The 23313-nt window shown below is 41.0% G+C and overlaps 2 protein-coding genes across 2 annotated transcripts in view; both read left to right on the top strand.

Moving 5' to 3' along the window:
• LOC113663171 (E3 ubiquitin-protein ligase TRIM39-like) overlaps positions 1-23313 on the top strand; it is a 537569-nt gene that overhangs the window by 302414 nt on the left and 211842 nt on the right. The gene's annotated exons all lie outside the window — the stretch shown is intronic.
• Positions 6684-11354, top strand: gpr185b (G protein-coupled receptor 185 b). The gene is made up of 2 exons (XM_027178406.2): positions 6684-6933; positions 7691-11354. The coding sequence occupies exon 2, from the start codon at positions 7693-7695 to the stop codon at positions 8689-8691; it is 999 nt and encodes a 332-aa protein (XP_027034207.1). The 5' UTR covers positions 6684-6933; positions 7691-7692; the 3' UTR covers positions 8692-11354.

The raw sequence follows: 23313 nt of genomic DNA, 5'->3' as shown, positions 1-23313 counted from the left end.
AAAGTTTTTATATAAATTTACAGCATTTGGCAGACATGCTTATCCAGATCAGGGTACATACATCATGCACTAGGTGTGGAAGCTTGGTGGTGATATTTCAACATACAACCATTTGATTAATAGGCCAAATCCCTGACATGTAGTCAAGTTTCTGCACTTTTTCTAATTAAATATTTAATGTAGGCATTAAAGTAAGTATTTAAATGTACGCAAATTTGTGATATATAAAAGATCTGTGCATAAAAAAGCGTAATATCTGGCAGACCAGGAGAAGCCATTGGGTCTAACACCCTGCATCTTGGATGGCTGCAATAATCTAGAAATCTACAGAGGTAGTAATATCATACATTAGTGTCTTCTACTGGTTTTTAAATAACGTGTACCTGTCATTTGATATATTTTATATGGAGTAATGTTTTACTTGATATCATTTGCAAAATAAAGCATGCACTTGTAATATTATGTTACATTCATCTAGACATGTCTTTGCTTGAATCTCAAATTGTAGTTCATTATGTAGGTTCAACAAGAACATTAAGTTCCATTTTCTATGGAGAGGCTGTAGAGTAAAAATATATAATGGAATTTTTTATTTCTTTTGGAGTGGGCAAAGACAAGCATAAAGGTGGCAAATTAATGTGAGCAAATAAATAAAGCAATTGTGAAAAAAATTAAGAAACTTTTAGCCCAGGGATGTATTTTAGTTATGTGGCTTTGGAGGTTTCATTGTATTTTCAATTTCTAAATACTTACAGCAACAAATCAATTTTAAGATGCTGGCAGGAAACTGATGTAAGTGAAATGTAAAAGTAGATAATGAACAAAAGATATGTTATGTATTTTACCTAATCTGAAAAGATGCCTTTCATTATAGCACTGGGCAGTGAATTTAAAATCAACATAGACACACACACACACACACACACACACACACACACACACACACACACACACACACACACACACACACACACACACACGGCTCTTCTTATCATTGTTAACATCAACCAAACGTGTATGTCCTGAGAGTCAAAAATGACAGAAAGCAACTTTCTCATTTTTTTCCATTTCCCATCCCTCCTTTCACCACTCACCTTTTCTGGCCCTTATATTTCCACATAGCTGTTATCCATCTCTCTCAGCGTCACTTGTTCCACTAATATACCAGATCTATTTTTACCTCTCCATGGCCCTGTTGTCGCCCACGGATGGCTAATATGATATGACGTGCTCCTGTCATTTGAGGACCTTCGTGCTAAAGCACCATGGCCATGTTGCAATCTTTAGCAAGACCTAATAGAAACCCCCCAAGGCTTTCTCTGCCTTACCAAGGCTCCTGCTTAACATACAATACATCTTGCTGAGTTAAATGGAGAAGCTGCCACATCTAGACCCAGAAACTTAGCACATGGTACATCAGGAGACAGGGACAGGAGTCGGATCAGTATCAGAGCCTAGATATCCACTGGTGACTCATATGAGAAGACAGAGTTAAATATGTAACATCTGTCGCTAAAAATGCTTAATGAGATGGAGTGTTTTCATGCTTTTTTTAAACACACACTTTTTGTTCACTTAAAGTGATAAATGAAAAAGGAAGCAACACACACACACACACACACACACACACACACACACACACACACACACACACACACACACACACACACACACACACACACACACACACACAGTTCCAGCTGCAGGGTTTATATTCATGTTTCTATAGTAACAACATTCACAGGCTTGCATTATTAATTTATTATCTAATTTTCTAATTTTCTAATTTTTTTTTATTGAGTCTGTGATTTGTAATATTCAGTGGTAAAGATTACTCATCAGATTGTGCTTATTCAGTAACAAGCACTTTTTTGTCTTCATTTTTGTTCATTAATCCTTGTGTTATGTTCACTTTTGGAACCTTTGGTACCTCTCATGTTAAATGGACTCATGATTTTATTAGTTTTAAAAGCATTACAGAAGTAAAAATAAATACATAATAGTCCTACTATATTTTCTTATTGTATTCTACATTTATATAGATATAACATTTTTGAGTAATGTTTGCAATTACATTGATGCTATTTAAGAAGTGTCATAAGTGTCATTTGTTTTTGTGATTAAGTTATAATTTGCGTAACACAATAAACTGTATTAAGGACCTTGAGATAAGTGTAAAATTTTTTTTGAAATGAAACAATGTTTTAATTTATGTTTATTATTTTTGCAAATGTGGATAATTTACAACAAATGCAGAACACCTTAGAAGGAAATAAACCATGTTTTGGGTACGTTCCGTAACATTACATTTAACTTTAAGAAGAATTTTTAAAAAACAAGACGTTTTAATAAATTTGTTTTAACTATTAAAGAAATGTTGGCAATTTTTTGTGGCATAAGAGGAATAAAACTCTCCATGCTGTAAGTGCTATTATAGAAAAATAAACTTTGGCCACATCATATCACACAGTCATTGATTATTTTCAGAAGTCCCAGGGTGTCTTATTCCTTACTTTATGACTTAACAAAGAGGTTGTGCACTGTTAGCATATAGATCAGGTGATAATATAATACATCGTATTGACAGACCAAGTGAACTGGGACTCACAGCAAAAACAAACTGACTTTTTGCTTCTGCTTGGTTTTTTGTTTGTTTTATATCTGACTTTTTCAATACAGTTTATAAGTGCTGCAGTATATTTTTGCTGTTCCTAACTAAATTACAGCAACTTGCCACACACACACACACACACACACACACACACACACACACACACACACACACACACACACACACACACACACACACACACACACCAATTTGCACTGTGGATAAAGAAGAGGAATGCAGATCCAACAAACATCAGAGGGCACAGTGATTTGTTTTTGTTGAAAAAATGGTCCAATTCACACAGCTAGTGAGGTTTCTTACTGTATATAAACCTCCGGTGAGTGATGGTGGAAATACCTTGGGGATGAGAAAAGTCAGATTAGAATGGTCAGAAGTTTGAGCTGACATTAAGACTTCTGTAACTCAAACAACTTCTCTTTACATCTGTGGGGAGCAGAAAAGCATTACAGAAACACATGAAACCTTCAGGCAGATGATGTACAGCAGCAGAAGACCACAATTAGGTTCCACTCCAAGAGTCAGCCAAGAACGGGAAAACAAGCAGTTCTAAAGTAGGCTGTATAAAGCATGTCAATCCAGACATTAAATACTGAATCACAATATTCTATACATCATTCGTACATACAGTACAAACACAATCCTTTAATAAGTGTGGATAAGCTGTAGTGTCTCTGTCAGCAAAATATTGCAACGCTTTAGAGGTACGCTTCTGCGTTAATGATGTTTTTATGAGACTGTAACAATACACATTATTCAAAATACATATATAAACAGTCTTCATAAACAGAGTGGAGAAAATGAAGAAGAGCTCCCCTTAAATTCGGAATGCTTTAGTACTGTATTGAAATTGATTTTCTTTGTTACTCTTCTCCGCAGCCTTTATTCACGCACTGAGGCCCACTGAGAATGACGTCAGAGTAACTGAGGTAGAAACACAGTGAGAGAGAAAAACAAAGCACACAGTAAACGCAGTCTGTCTATAACCAAGCTTATGTCTAGGAAGATGAGTGGAGTGTATGCACTAATAGATACACTAATAGCTTAATGTATCAGGTTCATGTGTGCATGTGAACAACACTGAAAGCTCTACTAGCAAAATACAACAGAAATCACGAGAGTGTTTTCCATGTATGCGTCCAATTAGTCAAATGTGCAAATGTCTTTGTCAACAAGAAATGTTCCTGACTGTTTAAAGGAGCAGTTAGGTTGCTCTTCTGCCTCCATGGTGATTTGGACAAGGATAAGAAACAAAGCTAAGCTAAATTATTTCTTATTTTCTGTTCTTTTCTTATTTCCATAGCTGAGAGATTTCAGGTCTGGTTTCCTTCCAACTCCCAAAAACATGGTGGTAGTTGAATTAGTGACTCTATGATGGACTGGCCTCCTATCCAGGATACATTCCTGTCTAATGCACACTGTGTTTCCAGATCCTCCTCATCAATGACCTGCATAAATAAAGATGAATGAATGAATTTCACTCTCTTTCGTCACCGTATTATCCTCATCACTGTTGTGGTGGATCAGGAAACAATTCTAACACCGAGCACTGACTTGAATGAATTTTAATTAGTATAAGTCGTTGATCGCTTTTTATAAAATTGCATGTGGCTATTTTTAAAAATCTTTATCAAATATTCATCACAGAAATTGCGTACTGTATATAAGGTGGTGACCTTTTATTGACTACATAAAGTATATTTCTTATTGAACTCTCATCTGTATAAACATATCCAGTACAGTGGGATGAAATCTCATCTCCAGGATCATGGTGCAATACAACAAAACCACATATTTCATGGGTTGCAGTACCCATAGGTCTATTGATTTATTTATTTATTTATTGCATATTTGTTACAGTGGTGGAAATCCCAACCTAACATTATCAAAGTTACCATATTTATCTTAGTGGTCTTTAGCCTGCTTTGGATATTACTAGAATTGAATGGGTTCAATCCAAGAATCAGCAACATAAAAATAAGTATTGACTTTGTTATAAATCAAGTCATAATGACGATAGGGAGCAAAATATTGAAAATGTGTTGGTGGAAAATGAATAAAAAGCATAATCACTCAAATTAGGATGCAAAATATTATTATAAGTGTCCATGGAATTTTTCACAGTTTAAAATATAATGCATGCAAAAAATGTAAAAATACAGAGAAGGACATTCAGACTGCACAATGGATCAGGCTTTAAATTTCTAATTCTATTTTTTATATGGATTCACTTCCAGCATATGCTCCTGCAGCCATGTGTGTTTGTGTGTGTGTGCGTGCGTGTGTGTGTGTGTGTGTGTGTGTGTGTGTGTGTGTGTGTGTGTGTGTGTGTGTGTGTGTGTGTGTGTGTGCAGCTTTAGTGTTGTATAACTGGGGAGTCACATGCATATTTGAATGTACGGAATAAGAGGTGATGTAATAGGTTTACCCACAGTGCCATGCGGGGAAGATGAATGGAGGAGTGTGAGCTCAGGCTATTGGCGGGAGCTTCATCAATGAACCAGCGCTTGGTCTCATTGTCATTCTGATCAGGTTGTGTGATTCATAACAGCAGCCGCCAGGGAGAAAGCAATAAAACAGCATTCCTGTAGACAGCTCAATGCAATGTCTCACTGTCCCTGTCTTCCTCAACCTCTCCTTTCCCTTTCTCTCCCTCTCTGTCATTATTTTCTCTTTCACTCTCCCTGCCTTATCATCTCCTTCTTTCTTTTTCTTCATCCATTCATTCATGCCTCTCTCCCTTCTTCCAAATTTACTCTTTCACACTGAATTTTCTCCCACCCACTTTCTCTCCTTTCATGTCTCTCCAACACTCTCCCACTATCTTTCTGTTGCTTCCACCCTCTATCTTTATTTCACATCTTTAACTGAGTTCATCAGTATTCTAACCAGTGAATAAATAATGATAAGTAATAACTTCTGTGAGCTCTTCTCATGTGGAATTTCACAATTTGCACCATTTAATGAAATCTCAGAGGTTAAGAGAGAAATCTATACATTTCTGAATACACTCATACACTCACAAATTCATTCATTCATCTAGCCTGAAGTGATTATTTGATTCTAAGCAGAATTCTTTATCCTGGGAAATCTGGGTATGTGGTGGGAATACACTGTGGATGGGATGCCAGTACATTCCACATCACCATGTACACCTCATCTAGGGGCTATATAAAGTTTCCAATCCACATGAATGGCGTATTTTTGGGAGAAAACAAGAGAACGTGGAAGACACTCATACACAGGGGAATAATGCGAAACTCCACACAAACTGATGCTGTAACGTTTAGCAAAGGCAGAAGGGAACTTTCACTGCTCTGCCACTTTATATACACCCCCAGGTTCATCTTTTGTACCTCCACACAGACACAAACAGACACACACACACACACACACACACACACACACACACACACACACACACACACACACACACACACACACACACACACACACACACACACCAGCCTCTCTCAAGGACAATTCAATCCTCATATGGAAATATTACGCTAGAGCCAAGCTGTTGCGTAATAAACCACGGAAGCGGAGTCACCGTAACAAATACAGACGGAGAAATTGAAGATTGAAGACGAGATGCCAACTAGCTCGCAGTTGTGAACATAGTGCACTGTAACAGGATAGAGATGTCATATATTCAGTGTACACATCTGGGATTAAGAATAGCATCAGTGAACCATCGGTGTGTCATTATTTAAACGTAAGACACAACATGTGAAGGTGTTACACACATCTCTGAGAGGGCACTGTGACACCGTGTGTGTGGTGTGTGACCTGATATATATATATATATATATATATATATATATATATATATATATATATATATATATATATATATATATATATATAAAATGCTGGCTATGGAAAATACTCTGTATTCGTGCTGTCTTGCAGGCGCTTCATTATTAATATTATGTCTGCCTCTGATTCACAAAGTCGATCATGACTGTAGTGAAGCCGCTTGACGTCAAAGCGGGAGCATCGTGGGCGTGGCCTGCGGAGGGGGCGGGGTCATATCAAAGCCAGGCAGCGCCGCGGCTCAGCTTCATGCACTGATAGCAATGCTGAGTGAGGAGCTGCTGCTGATGCTGCGCCTCTGGGTGTCGAGGTTTCCGCCTGAGAAGTGCCACGACTGCGTTTGATCACACAGGACAATATGGAAAGAAAAGGATAAGGACCTGATGATTTTTCCACTCCTCTGTACTGTGTCCTCTAAATCCTTCTCTCTGTCGTACGAGAGCGCGCATTGAGAGGGAAACTCACTGCAGCTTCATGGCACTAAGGTACGATGTGATGTTTACGTCTTTGCGTGATTTCACTGGCGGTTCTTAACTGCGCCGGAATGACTCTCCTTTGTTCTCAGTAACATTTGCCAGAGTATTGACCTCAAAACAATCCTTCTCAGTCTTAATTGTTGTTTAGTTTAGTTTGATGAACACCGTGAGGGTCACTGGGAATAACATTTATGAATGAAGCGAGCTCTGTGGTTGCGCGCCGTTGTGGAGGCGCAATGCACGACTCCTGCACAGGAGACCCGGTTTATTTTTAGACGGTTTCTAAAAATAGAACCAAAGCGAACGGTGCATATTTGAAAGAACTGCTCAAGGTCTTTGGCGCAAATTAAAGACAAATGAGCGCGACATAAACAATTTTGACCTCTAAATGATGTCATTTCCATACTGTGTGAATACGACGTGTTTGCCTGGGAAGGGTGGAGGTCGCTTTGTGTGCCACTGATGGGTCATAGTGGGATAGTTCACAAAAATGCCCATTATTTTAGTTAATTACAGCACACGATGATGCTGCAAATAGTAACTCTACTTCAAGTCTTTCTGTATCTGTTAGCTGTAGATAATTATTTTGTTCATATTTGGAGGTTGTCCTAAACAGGTCATTCTGATATGTTCTCCCTTCTTCTCCCATTTTCTCAATCCACCGCATCTCTCTCTCTCTCTCTCTCTCTCTCTCTCTCTCTCTCTCTCTCTCTCTCTCTCTCTCTCTCTCTCTCTCTCTCTCTCTACCTCTCTTTTTCTCTCTCAGCTATGATTCACTCTCTTGCAGCAGCAATGAGCAACCAACTTCAAAACACCTCCTCTCTGAACTCAGTCGGCGTGTGGAATTTCCAGGACGCACGCAACTCATCGCCTGTGCACACTGCAGACCTGCAGCCCCTTACTGTTAGCCCTTGGGACATTGCACTGTGTGTGACTGGGACACTCATTTCCTGTGAGAATGCGATTGTGATCGCCATCCTGTTCTACACTCCTACTCTGCGGGCACCCATGTTTGTCCTGATAGGGAGCCTCGCTTTTGCGGACCTACTTGCAGGTCTCGGCCTGATTCTGAACTTTATCTTCATCTACATGTTTAACACAGAGTTTGTCACGCTGGTCTCAGTCGGGCTTCTCATTGCTGCATTCTCCGCATCTGTATTCAACATCCTGGCTATCACCGTGGACCGATACCTGTCTCTCTACAACGCACTAACCTACAATACGGAACGCACAATGACTTTCACCTATGTGATGGTGGTGTTCATTTGGCTCGTGTGCATTACGCTAGGCCTGTTGCCTGTGCTCGGATGGAACTGTCTCCAGGACGAGGCCCATTGCAGCATTTGTCGCCCAGTCACCAAGAACAACGCAGTGGTCCTTGCGGTGACTTTCCTGCTTGTTTTTGCACTCATCATGCAGCTCTACCTGCAGATCTGTAAGATTGCCTTCCGTCACGCACAGCAGATTGCTGTGCAGCACCAGTTCATGGCTATTTCCACCACTAAAGGGGTGTCTACACTTTCTGCCATTCTGTGCACTTTTGCTGCATGCTGGATGCCCTTTGCCATGTATTCAATTGTGGCGGATTCTAGCTACCCAATGATCTACACATATGCCACAGTACTGCCAGCGACATGCAACTCCGTCATAAACCCAATTATATACGCCTTTAGAAACCCAGACATTCAGAAATCCCTGTGGCTAGCCTGCTGCGGATGTGTCCCAGCCAATTTCTCGCAACGACCAAGGACTTCAAGTGACGTATAGGTCAGATAACATATGATTAGCTTACATTTGTCCATCCCTCCAAAAAATACATAAATAAATAAATAAAAAAGAGAAGCACACATAAAACAAAAGTACCTACTTGATCATGCTATATGGCTACTGGCTTAAAATATCTCCTAGCTCTTTACTACATGTGGGGATCAGTGTCCACTGTAGTATAAAGCAATGGTGTGATTAATTTCATCATATCTAGCCAGTAGGCAAAATTGTGCACAATAGAAATAAAAAAGGTTCAAGCTAAGGTTTAATGAAAACAAATCCTTTATATCTTAAATCAAAGGCATAAGTTCTGGCACCCTATCCACACACACACCTAGCCATATACATCAATCAAATATGGTGCCAAAATTAGTCTGCTTCTGAATGTCCTTCTTTATAAGTTGACATCAGAGTTGGTCACTGTGCCTTCTAATGGCCTTTGTATAAGGAATAGCTTCATTGGAGACATAAAAGGCTATAGAAATGGAAAAAAACAACAACTGGTGACCAGAATTTCGACTGTTTTGATCGAAATGAAAAATTTGCTTGTTAAATTTGGTCAACAGTCTAGATTCCATGGAAAGTCTTGGTATGATAGAGTATGAACCTACTGCCATAGATGCAGTACATGTACATGCACTGCCTTTCAGCACCATGGACAGCAGCCAGTGCACAGACCAGGCCACTCCTGAAGCCCCATGTTCCTTATCTATAATGTAGAAAAAAACAAAGCTGTATGAGCAAAATCCACAGGCTTTTTAGTGCAGCTGTTTTGGATAACTTTATTAGGCAGCGATAAAGACAGGGCAGGTTGACAAAGCTGCATGTGTAAGGGTTCTCATCCAAAGTGTCTTAAAATGGAGACAGATGAGAGTTAAGGGCTCAAGAACCCAACAATGGCAGCTTAAAAGTGCTGGAATTTGAACATAAAATCATCTGATTGGTAGCCCAAAGCCTTAACCTCCAAGCCATGATGTCAATACAGAGTCCTATATAAAAAGGGTAAGCACCTGCTGCAGTGTTTCACATGGAATTTTTATGGGTTTTCCCAGTGGAACAGTCTGAAGAAACCATTAAGGAATCTAGAGTTAATCTATTCCCCAAGAATGCAGAGATTGATACTGACTAAAATGTTTAACTGCAAATTCAATAAACCCTAGTAGCTACCATTGGAGTAGAATTAATGAGCTACTTCGTTCAACTTTATTATTTTTTTAATTTGAATTGAAAAATGGGCTTGAATTAGATTGTAGAAAACATGCAACGACCTTCTCTTGTACCTCAGTCTAATCCGAATTGACATGAAATTCACAAGTATTATAATGAACAAAGTCCTGGACTCTACAAAGGTACACACAGTAAAACCTGCCCTGTCTTATATAATAATGAACAAAGTCCTGGACTCTACAAAGGTACACACAGTAAAACCTGCCCTGTCTTATATAATAATGAACAAAGTCCTGGACTCTACAAAGGTACACACAGTAAAACCTGCCCTGTCTTTTTAACCTAAACCTTTTATAACGATTGGCATCTCTTTATGAGTTTAAAATTATGCATTGACTTTGAAACCTAGATTACACACTTCGTTACAGTGTAACACCAAGTGTAGATCATCAGTAAATAAGACAACTTTACTGTGAAACCATGGAAACACTGATACACAAAAATCATGAGCATAGTGTAGATATAAATATATTAATAGAGTATATTGGTATCAGGTAACTGGGGCAGCAGGCACTGGACTGAATGTTCTTGAATTGAGGTTAATGAAAATAGACTATGTGCTATAGTTCAAAACTGTGGTTGTGTCTTAAATCCACCCATAAATGCTCATGTAGTAGACTAACTCGAAATTTAGCTTTTTAAAATTGTGTCCCATGTAAAAAAAAAAAAATCCAGGGCACTGGAACATTTGTCCCCTCAAGAATCACATGTCCTTTAAAATATATGGGACTAGCACCTGCCCTAACCAATCCCAGATTACACTACTGAAAAAAAAAAAAAAATTAAGATGGTAGTGGAGTCGCAAACCGTTCGAACAGTCATTCATGTGTACAAATTATTAATAGAACATACACATTTGTATTGTGCATTTTGATGCATCTGATGCTTTTGATGTTTTTTTTTTCTTTCAAGTAGTGAAGTGTACACATTGTTGTCAACCAAATGCATGAAAATGGCTGTAACAACATTTTGTTCTGGAAAGAGTGGGGGAAAAAAGACATAATCCTTTTCACTCCCGTGTCTAAAAACCTATGATCTTGTTTTGAGCCTTATTTTCATAATAACTGCAATAATCTATCAATGTGCACTGTCCATTGATAATGCAAATCTCAAGGAGGCCATCGATAGAGCTAATTCAACATTGAACTGACCATGAACAGAGCTAATTTAACCTTGAGCAGAGCGAATTCAGCTTTGAACTGAACTTAACTAGAGCTAATTTACCCTTGACACTTGAACAGGACAAACAGGTCAAAGAACAAGTTCTGTTCTTCAAAATCAGAGTTAGGAAAGTTTAGGGGTCTGAAGTTTGGTGAAGGCCCTGAAAACACACACACACACACACACACACACACACACACACACACACACACACACACACACACACACACACACACACACACACACACACACACACACACACACACACACACAAACCTCAGCCACTTTACTGACCTACACTTTAACTGATGGACTTAAGTTTTGAGTTTTATTTTATAGCCTGAACACAGAAAATATTTTATTTTATTTTATTTTTTGGAAAATGTGCATATGAGAAAGAAAAAGAGCGTGTGAAATTGTGTGTTCACATCACTCACTTGTATCTCAAGTGGGCATCAGTGGCCAATAATGTGTGCTCACTTCAAATCTTGATGTGTTGATGCCAGTCTGTATTATTAGGGTATCATATTTCCAGAACTGTATTTAAAGGGACACCATGAATTCAGTTTCTTCAGGGGCACTAGGGTTATTTTTCATATGCAATGCTGTATAGATACATTCTATTTTTATACACATCAGGGCATGAGTTTTACAACCTGGTGGTATCAATGTGTGTGCGTGCGTGTGTGTGTGCGTGTGTGTGCGTGTATGTATATAATATCCGTATTCTTGTAAGTGGTTTCTTAAAAAAAAACAAGCAAAATGAGTGTTGCTGATGCAAAAAGTGCCATAATTAAGTAGTATTTCTTACTTATTGTTTTTAATATCTTTGCCAGAAAAGAAGATAAACAAGGATTATAATTTCTATCATCACCTCAGTTAGAGACTATGTAGAGTGTAACGTAATGGAAAAGCTTCAGTACCTATTGTCATAGTGGGATTTTATTCAAATTTTTTGTCTACTTTTAGAAATTGAGAATCCCTGCAAGAAAGAGTCTCATATTCCAGTTTTGGAATTTAAAAATAACTTACTGAATGAATCCTTCAGGAACTCTGTTTTCTCAACATATTTAGTAATTTGTTCATATACAGAAAATCTGGAATGTTCTTCATTTAAAATTGAAAGAAATACTGAAGGTTAAGTGAAGATTTTTAGCCCCTACTTAAACATAGGCAAATGTGATACTGACCACGTTAACTGCTTAGCATCATTGTACAAATGGTCAGATTTCCCTCATGTCTAATATCTTCTGTTCCAGTGTGTGCTACGCAAACACTCGGATAGATTTGATCTGAAATCTCTCTGTATTTGGTACAAACCTCAAATGTCTGATACACCTAGAACCTATCAGGAATTTAAATATATCTTGCTACTTTATACATTCTTACAAAAAAGTGCTTAAAAATGTGAGTTCTGATCTAGAGCCTTTAAGTTTCTTTGACATACCAGGAAACATTTGTATTCTATAGACATATAGACATATGAGATTAAACATTTTGGCACTTTAATCTATTTTTTCTGTCAGTTTGCCTCTCATGGTGACAGTAAAATTCTTGGCCATGTTGAGTGATGAAAACTACCAGACACTCTAGTAATAACTAGATGTCTGGCACATTATCCCTTTATTGGTCCAGATTTAGCTTAAAGAATGTAAGTATTAACAAACGACCCAATATTTTATAGACTTTCATCAGATTCCCATCAGTCCTGACTCATTAATCAATGCAGTACTTTGGGTTTTACACTTAAACTGTACAATTGTTGTGAATAAATTCTATGATGGATTGTTTGTTACCTCTGTGACAGTCACTGTATTTGGAGCCATTGATGTTTTTGCATCATTAGTAGGTATATCCATATTCTGATTTAATAGATCAGGACACGAATAGATTTTGTGCATGGTTTAGCTGGCTCTGTCCCTCACTCTAGAGTGTCCTCTGTGAGTCAGACAGTGGACAGATGGATGTCCACCTCCTGCCTCCTGCTCAGCTCTGACCTGTCTAATCACTGCTAGATAGCATTACAAACTCACATGGAGGTGTACGTTTGAGGCACTAGAAGTTACTTCAGGCTTGTGGTTTGTCAGCCGCCTAGATGACGCTGCTGCTTGTATCTCTAAACAGGAAGAGAGGGCGTTTGAAAGACAGCGCCCGAACACACGGATGCTTTATTACTTCTAAATCTGGCCCTCCTAAAAATAGTGTCTAAAAATGTGAGGCGCAAAATGTTAAATTTATCCCAGAGCACTTGAAATCCCTTTTCTGGGCCATTAAGCAGAGCTCATCTTGTTTCTTCAGAGAGTGACATTAGAGGAAGACGACTTCCAGAAAGAGTGAATCATTAGTCTACTAGAAATAAACATAGATCTAATGTGACTATTACATTCATAGATACACACATTAGTCCTGTTAGTGATTGATGTCCATTTATAGCCAGCAACCTTTTCTTTTCACTCTTCTACATGCATAGGGTGAAAATGGAAACCTGTTGAGGGCAAAAAAATATCAGCACAATTCATGGATGAAAATTGTATATCATACAGGATAAACAAGTGGCCAGCTGAGAACGATCACTGGTTTAAACAATACTGTGATGTAAAACTATCAGTTAGTGTCTGTATTATTTTTGTTTGTTTCTCTCTTTGTATTGTGAATTCAAACGTGACTACAAGTACGATGCACTTTATGAGCGGGACATGCTCCACATTGCACTGTACGTGTGGAATGTATCCCGAATGAAAATGATTTATTTTTTAATACTGTACATATACGATGAAAAAAAGTACACAAAGAAAATACTTTGTGAAATAAAACACAACAACCACCTGCAGACTCTGTGTTCTATGGTGTCTTGATTATGCACTGAGGAAATTGGGATTTGTCAGAGATGTACTATTTACACTCACTGTCCACTTAATTAGGAACACCTCATTAAACCATGCAGATACAGGTGAAGAGCTTCAGGTAATGTTTACATCATTATGCCAAACTGCACATTATACAACAAAAGCAACAGCAATAACAACAACAACAACAACAACAACAATAGTAGTTGACAGTTGAGGACTGGACTAAGACCAGGTGTTTTCCTCAAATCTTCATCAGTCTAATTTGTGTGAGCCTGTGCTTATTATTGGCTCAGTTACCTTTAAGGGTTGGAGATTAAATAAAAACTTGCAATATTTACATGTAGTAAAAAAAAAAAAAACCACAGTGGTGGTGCTGTCCCATGACACAACCCTGATTACTGTCCTACAACATCACATCCCAAGTGTGTTATTCCTCTTATACTGCAGTAATTTGGCACAGTTTCAAAATTTTAAACATGTTAATAAACAACTCTGTGTTGTTGTTTTTTTTAACAATTTAGTTGCATTTAATGATGGGGAACATCAGTTAAACAAGTTAACTTTTTCCTGTTAAGTTAGTACACTCTTCTATAATTAAGATATCAAATACAGCTTATCCTGTTACCTAGAAACCGGAAAAAACATCACGTAAAAAAAACCCCCACTGATTTGAAGTAGAGCCATCACAATTATCAGAGCTTTGTTATAGAAACTCAATCAACATCTCACAAATCAGATCTGAGAATTGTGGACTGCATGTTTGAGTCTGTGTGTATGTGTATGTATGTGTATGTGTGTGTGTGTGTGTGTGTGTGTGTGTGTGTGTGTGTGTGTGTGTGTGTGTGTGTGTGTGTGGGTGTGGGTGTGTGTGTGTGTGAGTGGGAGAGTGTGAGAGAGAGAGAGAGAGAGAGAGAGAGAGAGAGAGAGAGAGAGAGAGAGAGAGAGAGAGAGAGAGAGAGTGAGAATGTATCCACGCCCTGGCTCAGGTTGATCTTAAAAGGTCCACAGATGAATAATTGAAGTGTTCTGGTTTACGTAACCTGCACTGTGGGAAGCAATTCACCAAAACTCCCACGCGACTCCAGCTTCGGTGCTCACGACCTCAGACTCCACCAAACCCTCAACCTGTGTCCAAAACCTGTGTTTTAAACCCCTGGAGACAGCTCATAACACAACTTTCACTACCCATTATAAGGTTTTTGCATCAAATGCATTTTAAATGTCTCACTGTATGTGATACAGTAAAGCCAGTGGTTGTTAAGCTTTCTTGAATTTCTTAAATTGCCTTCAGAATGAATCTCACAAACAATACTAAAATTTGTCAAATACTATCTAATGAATTCATATATACAGTTTTCTAGTTTTCTGGTTTCTTTATGAAACCATAAAGTTTTACTGAATTTACCTGCAGTTGTATACACTGTATACACCTCACATACACCCGTGCAATTGCAGGACAACAAGGCTCACATGCGATATTGCTTCACCTCGAGGTGAGATTCACACAGAGCACAAGGACTGAGCTCTATTCAGAAGTGATCATCACTATGTCCCAATCCCTCCACCTCACAACTCTGAAGTGTCCTATACTATACAGTAAGTGTGGAATTATTGGTATTATAATTTGACATTTGGTATTATCTGGTGGTTTTAGCCAAACAGTTAATGACACTGATTTGATTAAAGTGAGCTAAGTAAAATAATGAACTTTCCTACTCTTAACACTGGTTTAATTTAGTTGTTCACTACAGCAACTACTCTAGACACAAGAAATGATCAATTTAGCAGCAAACATTTTAGTAGGCGGTTGGACCAAACAATATAACAACAGCTTACACGAAGACCATTAGCTTCAAAACACTGTATAAACTGCTTTATTCTGCTTATCAGTGCACTATTAAACACTCCCCCATCCTATATGGTAAGGCTGCCAACTGTCACGCATTCAGCGTGAGACTCACGCAATTGACCCAATTCTCACGCTCTCACGCCACACCCCCATATTTTCACGCAGACTCTTGCAGCAGTGAGGGGAAAAAAATCACGCCGCATGATCTTGCAAAGCCACGCGCAGAGAGACCAGACAATGACAATGACAATGACTCAAATCTAGCACCCGCACCATCAGTAGTGGCGCCCCCCAGGGCTGCGTTCTCTCCGCACTGCTCTTCTCCCTGTACATGAATTTCTGCACCTCTAATGACCCCTCTGTCAAGCTCCTGAAGTTTGCAGACGACACCACACTGATCGGCCTCATCCAGGACAGTGACGAGTCTGCTTACAGACTGGAGGTTGAGCGGCTGGCTGTCTGGTGCAGCCTTAACAACCTGGAGCTGAACACGCTCAAGACAGTGGGAGATGATAGTGGACTTCAGGAGAAACCCCCCTGCTCTCCCCCCACTAACAATCATGGACAGCATTGTCACAGCAGTGGAGTAATTCAGATTCCTGGGAATCGCAATCTCCCAGGACCTGAAGTGGGACATTCACATTGACTCCATTGTGAAAAAGGCTCAGCAGAGGTTGTACTTCCATCATCAGCTGAAGTTCAACCTGCCACAGGATCTGCTGAAACAGTTTTACACTGCCATCATTGAATCCATCCTCTGCACCTCAGTGTCTGTTTGGTTCAGCTCAGCCACCAAATTCGACCTCAGAAGACTACAGAGGGTAGTCCGGTCTGCTGAGCGAATCATTGGCACAACACTCCCCACTCTCCAAGACCTGTACTCTTGAGTGAGCAAAAGGGCAAAGTTCAATCACTCTGGACCCCTCACATCCAGCACACTCTCTCTTTGAAATGTTGCCATCTGGTCGACGCTACAGAGCCCTGAGCTCAAAAACGACCAGACATAGGAACAGTTTCTTCCCTCAAGCAATCCATCTGATGAACAATTAACACCACGGAACACACAACACCTAATATTTGTACTATGTATACCTCAATTGCACATTTCATACTTGCACATCGGTACATACATACATACATATACAATTGCACATTTCACAATTGCACATGTGTACATACAAATTGTATATATTGTATACTTCAATTTCACATTTCTCACACTTGCAAATTTGTACATACAAATTGTCTATATTTATATATTTATATTTCAACTGCACATTTCATACCTGTAAATGTGTACATACAATTTTGTCTATACTGTATATGTCATTCTGTTAAACTGTGGAGCTTATGTCACTAAAACAAATTCCTCGCATGTGAAAACATGCCTTGGCAATAAAGCTGATTCTGATTCTGACAATGAGAATTTATTTATATAGGGCCCTCATATATATATATATATTTATATACTTCCGTCAACCAATGCGCTTTCCATTAGATCATTAAGAACAGAAAAAAAACACACACACAACAAACAAACAGAAAATCGTACAAACATCCCATCAGCCATATGCTTTTGAAAATAAAAATGTCTTTAGCCTGGATTTAAAAATATTTAGAGACAAGGCTTGTCTAATGGACAGTGACAAGGCATTCCAGAGCCTGGGGGCAGCAATACAAAAAGCACGATCTCCTCTGCACTTAAGCCTCGACTTTAGAGTAAACAATAGATCCTGGTTGGAAGACCGAAGGGATCTATAAGGTTGATATTCAGTCAGTAACTCACTGAGATAAGGGGGGCCAAACCATTGGGATTTTTAAACGAGGAGCAAAATTTTAAAATCCACTCTAAAACAAACGGGCAACCAATGTAGTGAGCCTAAAATAGGAGTAATACAGTATGCTCCCTCTTTTTTTACCCCACACAATAGTCGTGCCACAGCATTTTGGACAAGCTGCAAGTATTGTCTGGCTGGCTGATCCCAAAATAAAGTGAGTTACAGTAGTCCAGCCTAGATGAAATAAAAACATTAATTACTTTTTCAAAATCTTTAAAAGAAAGAAAAGGCTTAGCTTTAGAAAGCAGACGCAGCTGAAAAAAAGCAAGCTTTTGCCCCTTTTCCACCGAGGCAGTTTGAGTGCTGGTTCGGAGCCAAAGCCTAATTTAGAACCAGTTTTTTCTGTTTCGACAGCCAAAGCACTGGCTCTGAACAAGGAAAAGTGGTTCTTAAGTAGCACCAAAACGTTGCTGGTCTAGACTTAAGAACCGCTTGCGTCAGGGGCTGTGGGCGGGGAATGTACCTAAAGTTTACTAATGTTTAATAGTTAATGTTTAATTACTAATGTTTACACTTTTACTTTACAGCTATATAATCACTTATCAGCACACATGATAGTAGGTTAACACATGTTAACACACACATGCTAAGGCTAACTTTTTTCTGTGTTAATGATAAAATAACATTATGTACTTTCTGGATTACAACCTCCGTTTATATATATTACACGGAGCTGCACGTACACATTGGATTCGCCGTGTTTGGATGCCAATGTATGTTCCCAAAGCCATGAGCATTACCAGTAAAGCAACATCCGCCATTGTTGTTGTGTTTGCCGCTGCTGCGCTAATGTTGCTGCGTTGGGTAACGTGAGACGTATACAGTGACGTCAGACTCGGCTCTGTGATGGCTCTCCATCTGGTGGAAAGGCAAACCGGTTCTTAGAAGATTCGCCAGTGGAACCAACTTTGAACCAGCACCAGTGCTAGCTCTGAACCAGCACTCGGTTGAAAAGAGGCATTTGACGACTGAATTTATTTGTCGGTCAAACTTTAAACATCATCAAAAATGAAACCAAGACTTTTTACCCATGATTTCAGACACAAAGACATCCCTCACAGATCTAGTTTCGGGGTGTTTGAAAATTCAGATGGACTAAAAACTATAATTTCATTGAAAATTAAAAAATTTAAGGAAAGCCATGCCAAACATGCCATAAGAGATTCAAGACCCACAGAATTTCGTTTGACAGGCAAATAGACCTGAGTGTCATCCGCATAGCAGTGAAATGACAAACCGTGTTTTCTAAAAATTGAGCCAGGAGGGAGCGTATAGAAAGAAAAAAGCAAAGGAGCCAAAATACAACCCTGATGGACCCCACAGTGCAAAAAAGCATTACTCGAGTAATGTTGACCCATCTGGACTGAAAAACTTCTATTTGAAAAGTATGATTTAAACCAATCTAGAGCAACACCTCTTAAAAGATGCTCAACTATTTCCATCAAATCTGGAAGTGAGACTTGATTAAACTGACTAAAAAAGGTATTGGCGACGGAGGGATTAGATGGATTAACAAATGAGGGAGATAGCCCCAGCGGAGATCCCTAAATTTACTATCAAAAAATAATAAAAATTCTTCACACGATAGAGAAGAATCCCCACAAAAAAAAACAGGCCAACGGGTTGAGAGTAGCATTAATAATATTAGAGTTTTAGGTCTAGAATAATTCTTGTCAATAATATCTGACAAATGTCGACATTTTGCTTTTTTAATTGCTTTCTGATATTTAAAAAGAGAGTCCTTTAAGATCTCAAAAGAAACATGAAGCCTGTCCTTTTTCCACTTTCGTTCTGCTCTTCTACAGACAGTGTAGTGAGTTTATTGTGACAATTGTGAGAGAAATACACAATTTTCCATTCTCCCTCTCATCTGCAACGTGTGAATTGTGAACGCAGGCAGGTCAGTGAGTTACAGGGCGCTCCGTGTCTCCGTCCAGTTTAGGCTAGTAACTAATAGGCCTATGCTGTTATATAGTTCATATAGAATTAAGTTAGCATTAGCAGAGTTGTTTGTTTTGCAGCACTGATCAGTTATTTTACATAACTTTATCATAAAAAACAGTACAAAAGCATTTCCAGATGACAAATATCTGGACATGCCTAGTAGTTAATGTTAATTATTGTTTTCTAAGAACAGAATGTCAAGTCAACGACATCCCATATTAAAATTATTTTATTTATATCAATCACAACTCATCAATCATGTCCAGATATTTGACTGGTGGTGGTGTCAGTATGGATAAATTTGAATTTTCTGTTATAGGATGTTATCTAAAGTGTCAGGGACACATGTTAATCTGTTTGTGAAAATTAAATTTAATGTAAATCTCCCAAGAAATTCTGTACAGATACCAAATACTTTGACAATCAATATATACTTAATACACTTCTGCTAATGCAAGGATTTTGTGTTTGTATTTTTTCCACACCATGCCACGCTCCTCCATAAGCCCCTCCCCCATAACCAAAACCCCAACCCTGAAATCACACTCTAAGCTGAACTCAAAAGTTGGCAGCTCTGGGGCCTGTTTCAGAAAGGAGGTTAAGTGAAAGCCTGTTTCAGAAAGAGAGGTAACTTATGCTCAGAGTCAGTTACCATTGTAACTTACTCTGTGAACCTAACCTGGTTGGGAGCAGGTTTCTTCGTTAAACACAGAGTTCCCTTTTCGAGACGGAACTGACGCTATGTTAACGCTTCTGTGAGGAAGTTGTGTCTGAAGCTCTGTGTGCGACCTACATCGCCCACACGGAGGAAACCTGCCTTCAGGTGGTATATGAGCTCCACCGAGCCACTGATTTTGCGCTCTGTGCCACAAAGCAGAGTGCCCGCTCCATAGGCCGTGCAATGGCTGTGCTGGTTGTCACAGAGAGGCAGCTGTGGCTCAATTTAACTAATATTAAAGATGAGGATATGTCCTCTCTCCTAGATGCCCCGGTGTTACCTCATGGCTTGTTCTGTGATGCAGTGATTACATCAACAGGCACCAGGAGGTAAATGCCAGTCGGCTGCATTCAGGCTCCCCTACTGCCTGCCACGCCACCTCCGGCATTTCAGAGAGCAGTGGGGTCTGTGCCTGCTCCTCTTCCTTGCACGAATCTCTCTGGGTTGGCACCTGCCAGTTTCAGGGAGCCGGGAAGTCTGCGTGAGGTTGACACCACTGTCAGACAGCCAGGCAGCATGGAAACTTCTTCCAGGGGTGTCTCAGTGGGTACTGGATACCGTAGAAAAAGGCTACAGGATCCAGTTCTCCTACCATCCTCAGCGCTTCAAGGGTGTGCTGCCCACGATTGTTGGGAGACACCAGGCGGTGTTCCTCCAAGAGGAACTTCTCTCACTCCTGAGGAAAGGGCCCATAGAGCATTTTCCCCTCCCAGGGCGGGACTCCAGCTTTACAGCCATGTATGGACACTGCCCTATCACCATTTTGTCTCCAGGGTATCTGTGTACTGAATTACATGGAAGACTGGCTCATTCTGGCCCAGTCGATGGCTATGGTGACCAGCCATCGAGATGCTGTGCTTGCCCATATGAGGTCTCTAGGCCTCAGTTTGGACCCAGAAAAGTGTGTGCTTTCTCCTTTTTAGACAACCACCAGAAAGGCTGGTTTGGGACCCTACCACAATACGGGCACATCTGTCTCCCGCTCGGGTGGCTTCTATTTTGTCAGCGGTGAAAGCTATTCGGCTAGGCCGAGGCCTCTCTGTCGCCGAGGCACAGAGGGTGCTCAGGCTCATGTCGGCAGCAGCCAACGTTATCCCTTTGGTTCTGCTCCACATGAGGCCATTTCAGCTCTGGCACAGGGGTGTGGGCTTTCATCCTCGCAGACATCCCCTCAGGGTTCTAAGGGTTACACGCTGTGGTCTTCGTACCCTTCTTATGTGGTAAGACCCCGGTTTCTGGCCTTGGGTCCCATTCTAGGGGCGTGTCACGTCGCAAGATTCTTTGGATGGACACCTCGCTTTTGTGCTGGGGAGCGGCCTAGAATGGCCGTCCTGCCCAGGGTCTATGGGAGGGCCCTTATCTCTCGTGTCACATAAACTACCTGGAGATGAGGACTGTGTTTCTAACACTTTCTTCTACACCCCAGGGTGTCTTAGCCATGTCTTAGTACAGACAGACAGCACTGTGGTGGTTCCCCATATCAATCATCAGGGCGGTCTGCGTTTGCGCCCCCGTTTGAGGTTGGCACAGCAGATTCTGCTCTGGGCAGAGACCAGATTCCTTTAGCTGAGAGCGATTTCCATCCCAGGGCATGTAAATAGGGAGGCAGACTTCCTGTCGAGGCAGGTGCTGAGGCCCGGGGAGTGATGTCTCCACCCTCACGTGGTGGAGCGGATTTGGCATGGACGTGGCTGAGGCTCCGTCTGTACGCCTTCCCCCGGTAGCTCTGCTCCCGCAAGTCCTAGCCAGAGTGCACCACGACCGGTCAACCTTCTCCTAGTTGCCCCTCGTTGGCCCTCTCGAGTTAATTCACGGTCCTAGCCTCCCTCCTGAACGGCACCCCATGGGAGGTTCCCGTCAGAGAGGATCTCCTCTCTCAGGTGCAGCAGGCAATCCTATACCCTCGCCCCGAGATGTGGAAGCTTCGGGTCTGGCCCTCGAGGAGGACCAGTCCCTAGAGGCAGGCCTCTCATCTTAGGTGACCGAGACTCTACTGAATGCTAGGGCTCCCTCCACTAGGAAGCTATATGCTCTGAAGTAGAGGCTTTTTCACCTCTGGGGCGATGAACACTGTCAGGATCCAGTTCACTGCCTGGTCGGTACAGTGCTGGAGATCCTGCAGTCTTGCTTTTCTTGGAGCCTGTCCCCCTCTATTTTGAAGGTGTACATGGCTGCCATCGCTGCGAACCATGAGCCTGTCCTCGGGGCCTCCTTGGGTAGGCACCCTCTGGTCTCTCGCTTTCTGCGTGGTGTCAGGCAGCTGAGGCCTTCCTGCAGACCGTGCCCTCCTTCCTGGGACCTCCCTGTAGTCCTGGAGGGGCTGCTGGAAGCCCCCTTTGAGCCCATGGAGAAGTTTCTGACCCTGAAGTTGGCTCTGCTCCTAGCCTTGGCCTCTCTCTAGAGAGTGGGGGATTTGTAGGCCTTGTCGATCGTCCACCCCAAATGCCTAGAATTTTTCCTCTGGCATGTGCAAGGCTTTTCTGCACCCCGGGGCAGGATATGTCCCTAAGGTGCCCAGTCCAGTGATACTGCGGGCCTACTGTCAACTGCCCCATGAATCGTGGGGACAGGAGAGGCTGCATTTGCCCACTGAGGGCCTTAAGGACTTATGTCCACTGCTCTAGCTTGTGGAGTAACTCCTCTGCCCCTTTTTGTTTGTCTTGGGGGCCCGGAATAACGGTAATCCAGTTTCCAAGCAGCGCCGGGCGCACTGGGTAGTGGAGGCCATTAGCTCAGGTTTATGAGGTGCGTGGTCTTGCCTCGCCTCTCGGCATCAGGGCTCACTCCACTAGGAGTATTGCCTCATCTAGTGCCTTGGCCAGGGGTGTTCCCTTTAGAGATGTTTGTGCTGCGGCAGGTTGATCCTCTCCACACACCTATATCAGGTACTATAACTTGGATTTGGAACCCTCTCCAGGGTCCTAGGTCCTGCAGGGCCTTAATGGTCTGTTCCCAGTCTGCTTGTGCTCTCTCATCGACCAGTGCGTGGCGACGTGGGTATTGGCGTTCCCATAGCATCAGCACTGACGCAGCGTC

Source organism: Tachysurus fulvidraco, chromosome 1, assembly GCF_022655615.1.
Source record: "Tachysurus fulvidraco isolate hzauxx_2018 chromosome 1, HZAU_PFXX_2.0, whole genome shotgun sequence".
NCBI classification, from domain to species: domain Eukaryota; kingdom Metazoa; phylum Chordata; class Actinopteri; order Siluriformes; family Bagridae; genus Tachysurus; species Tachysurus fulvidraco.
This window is presented reverse-complemented; position numbering and strand designations above follow the sequence as displayed.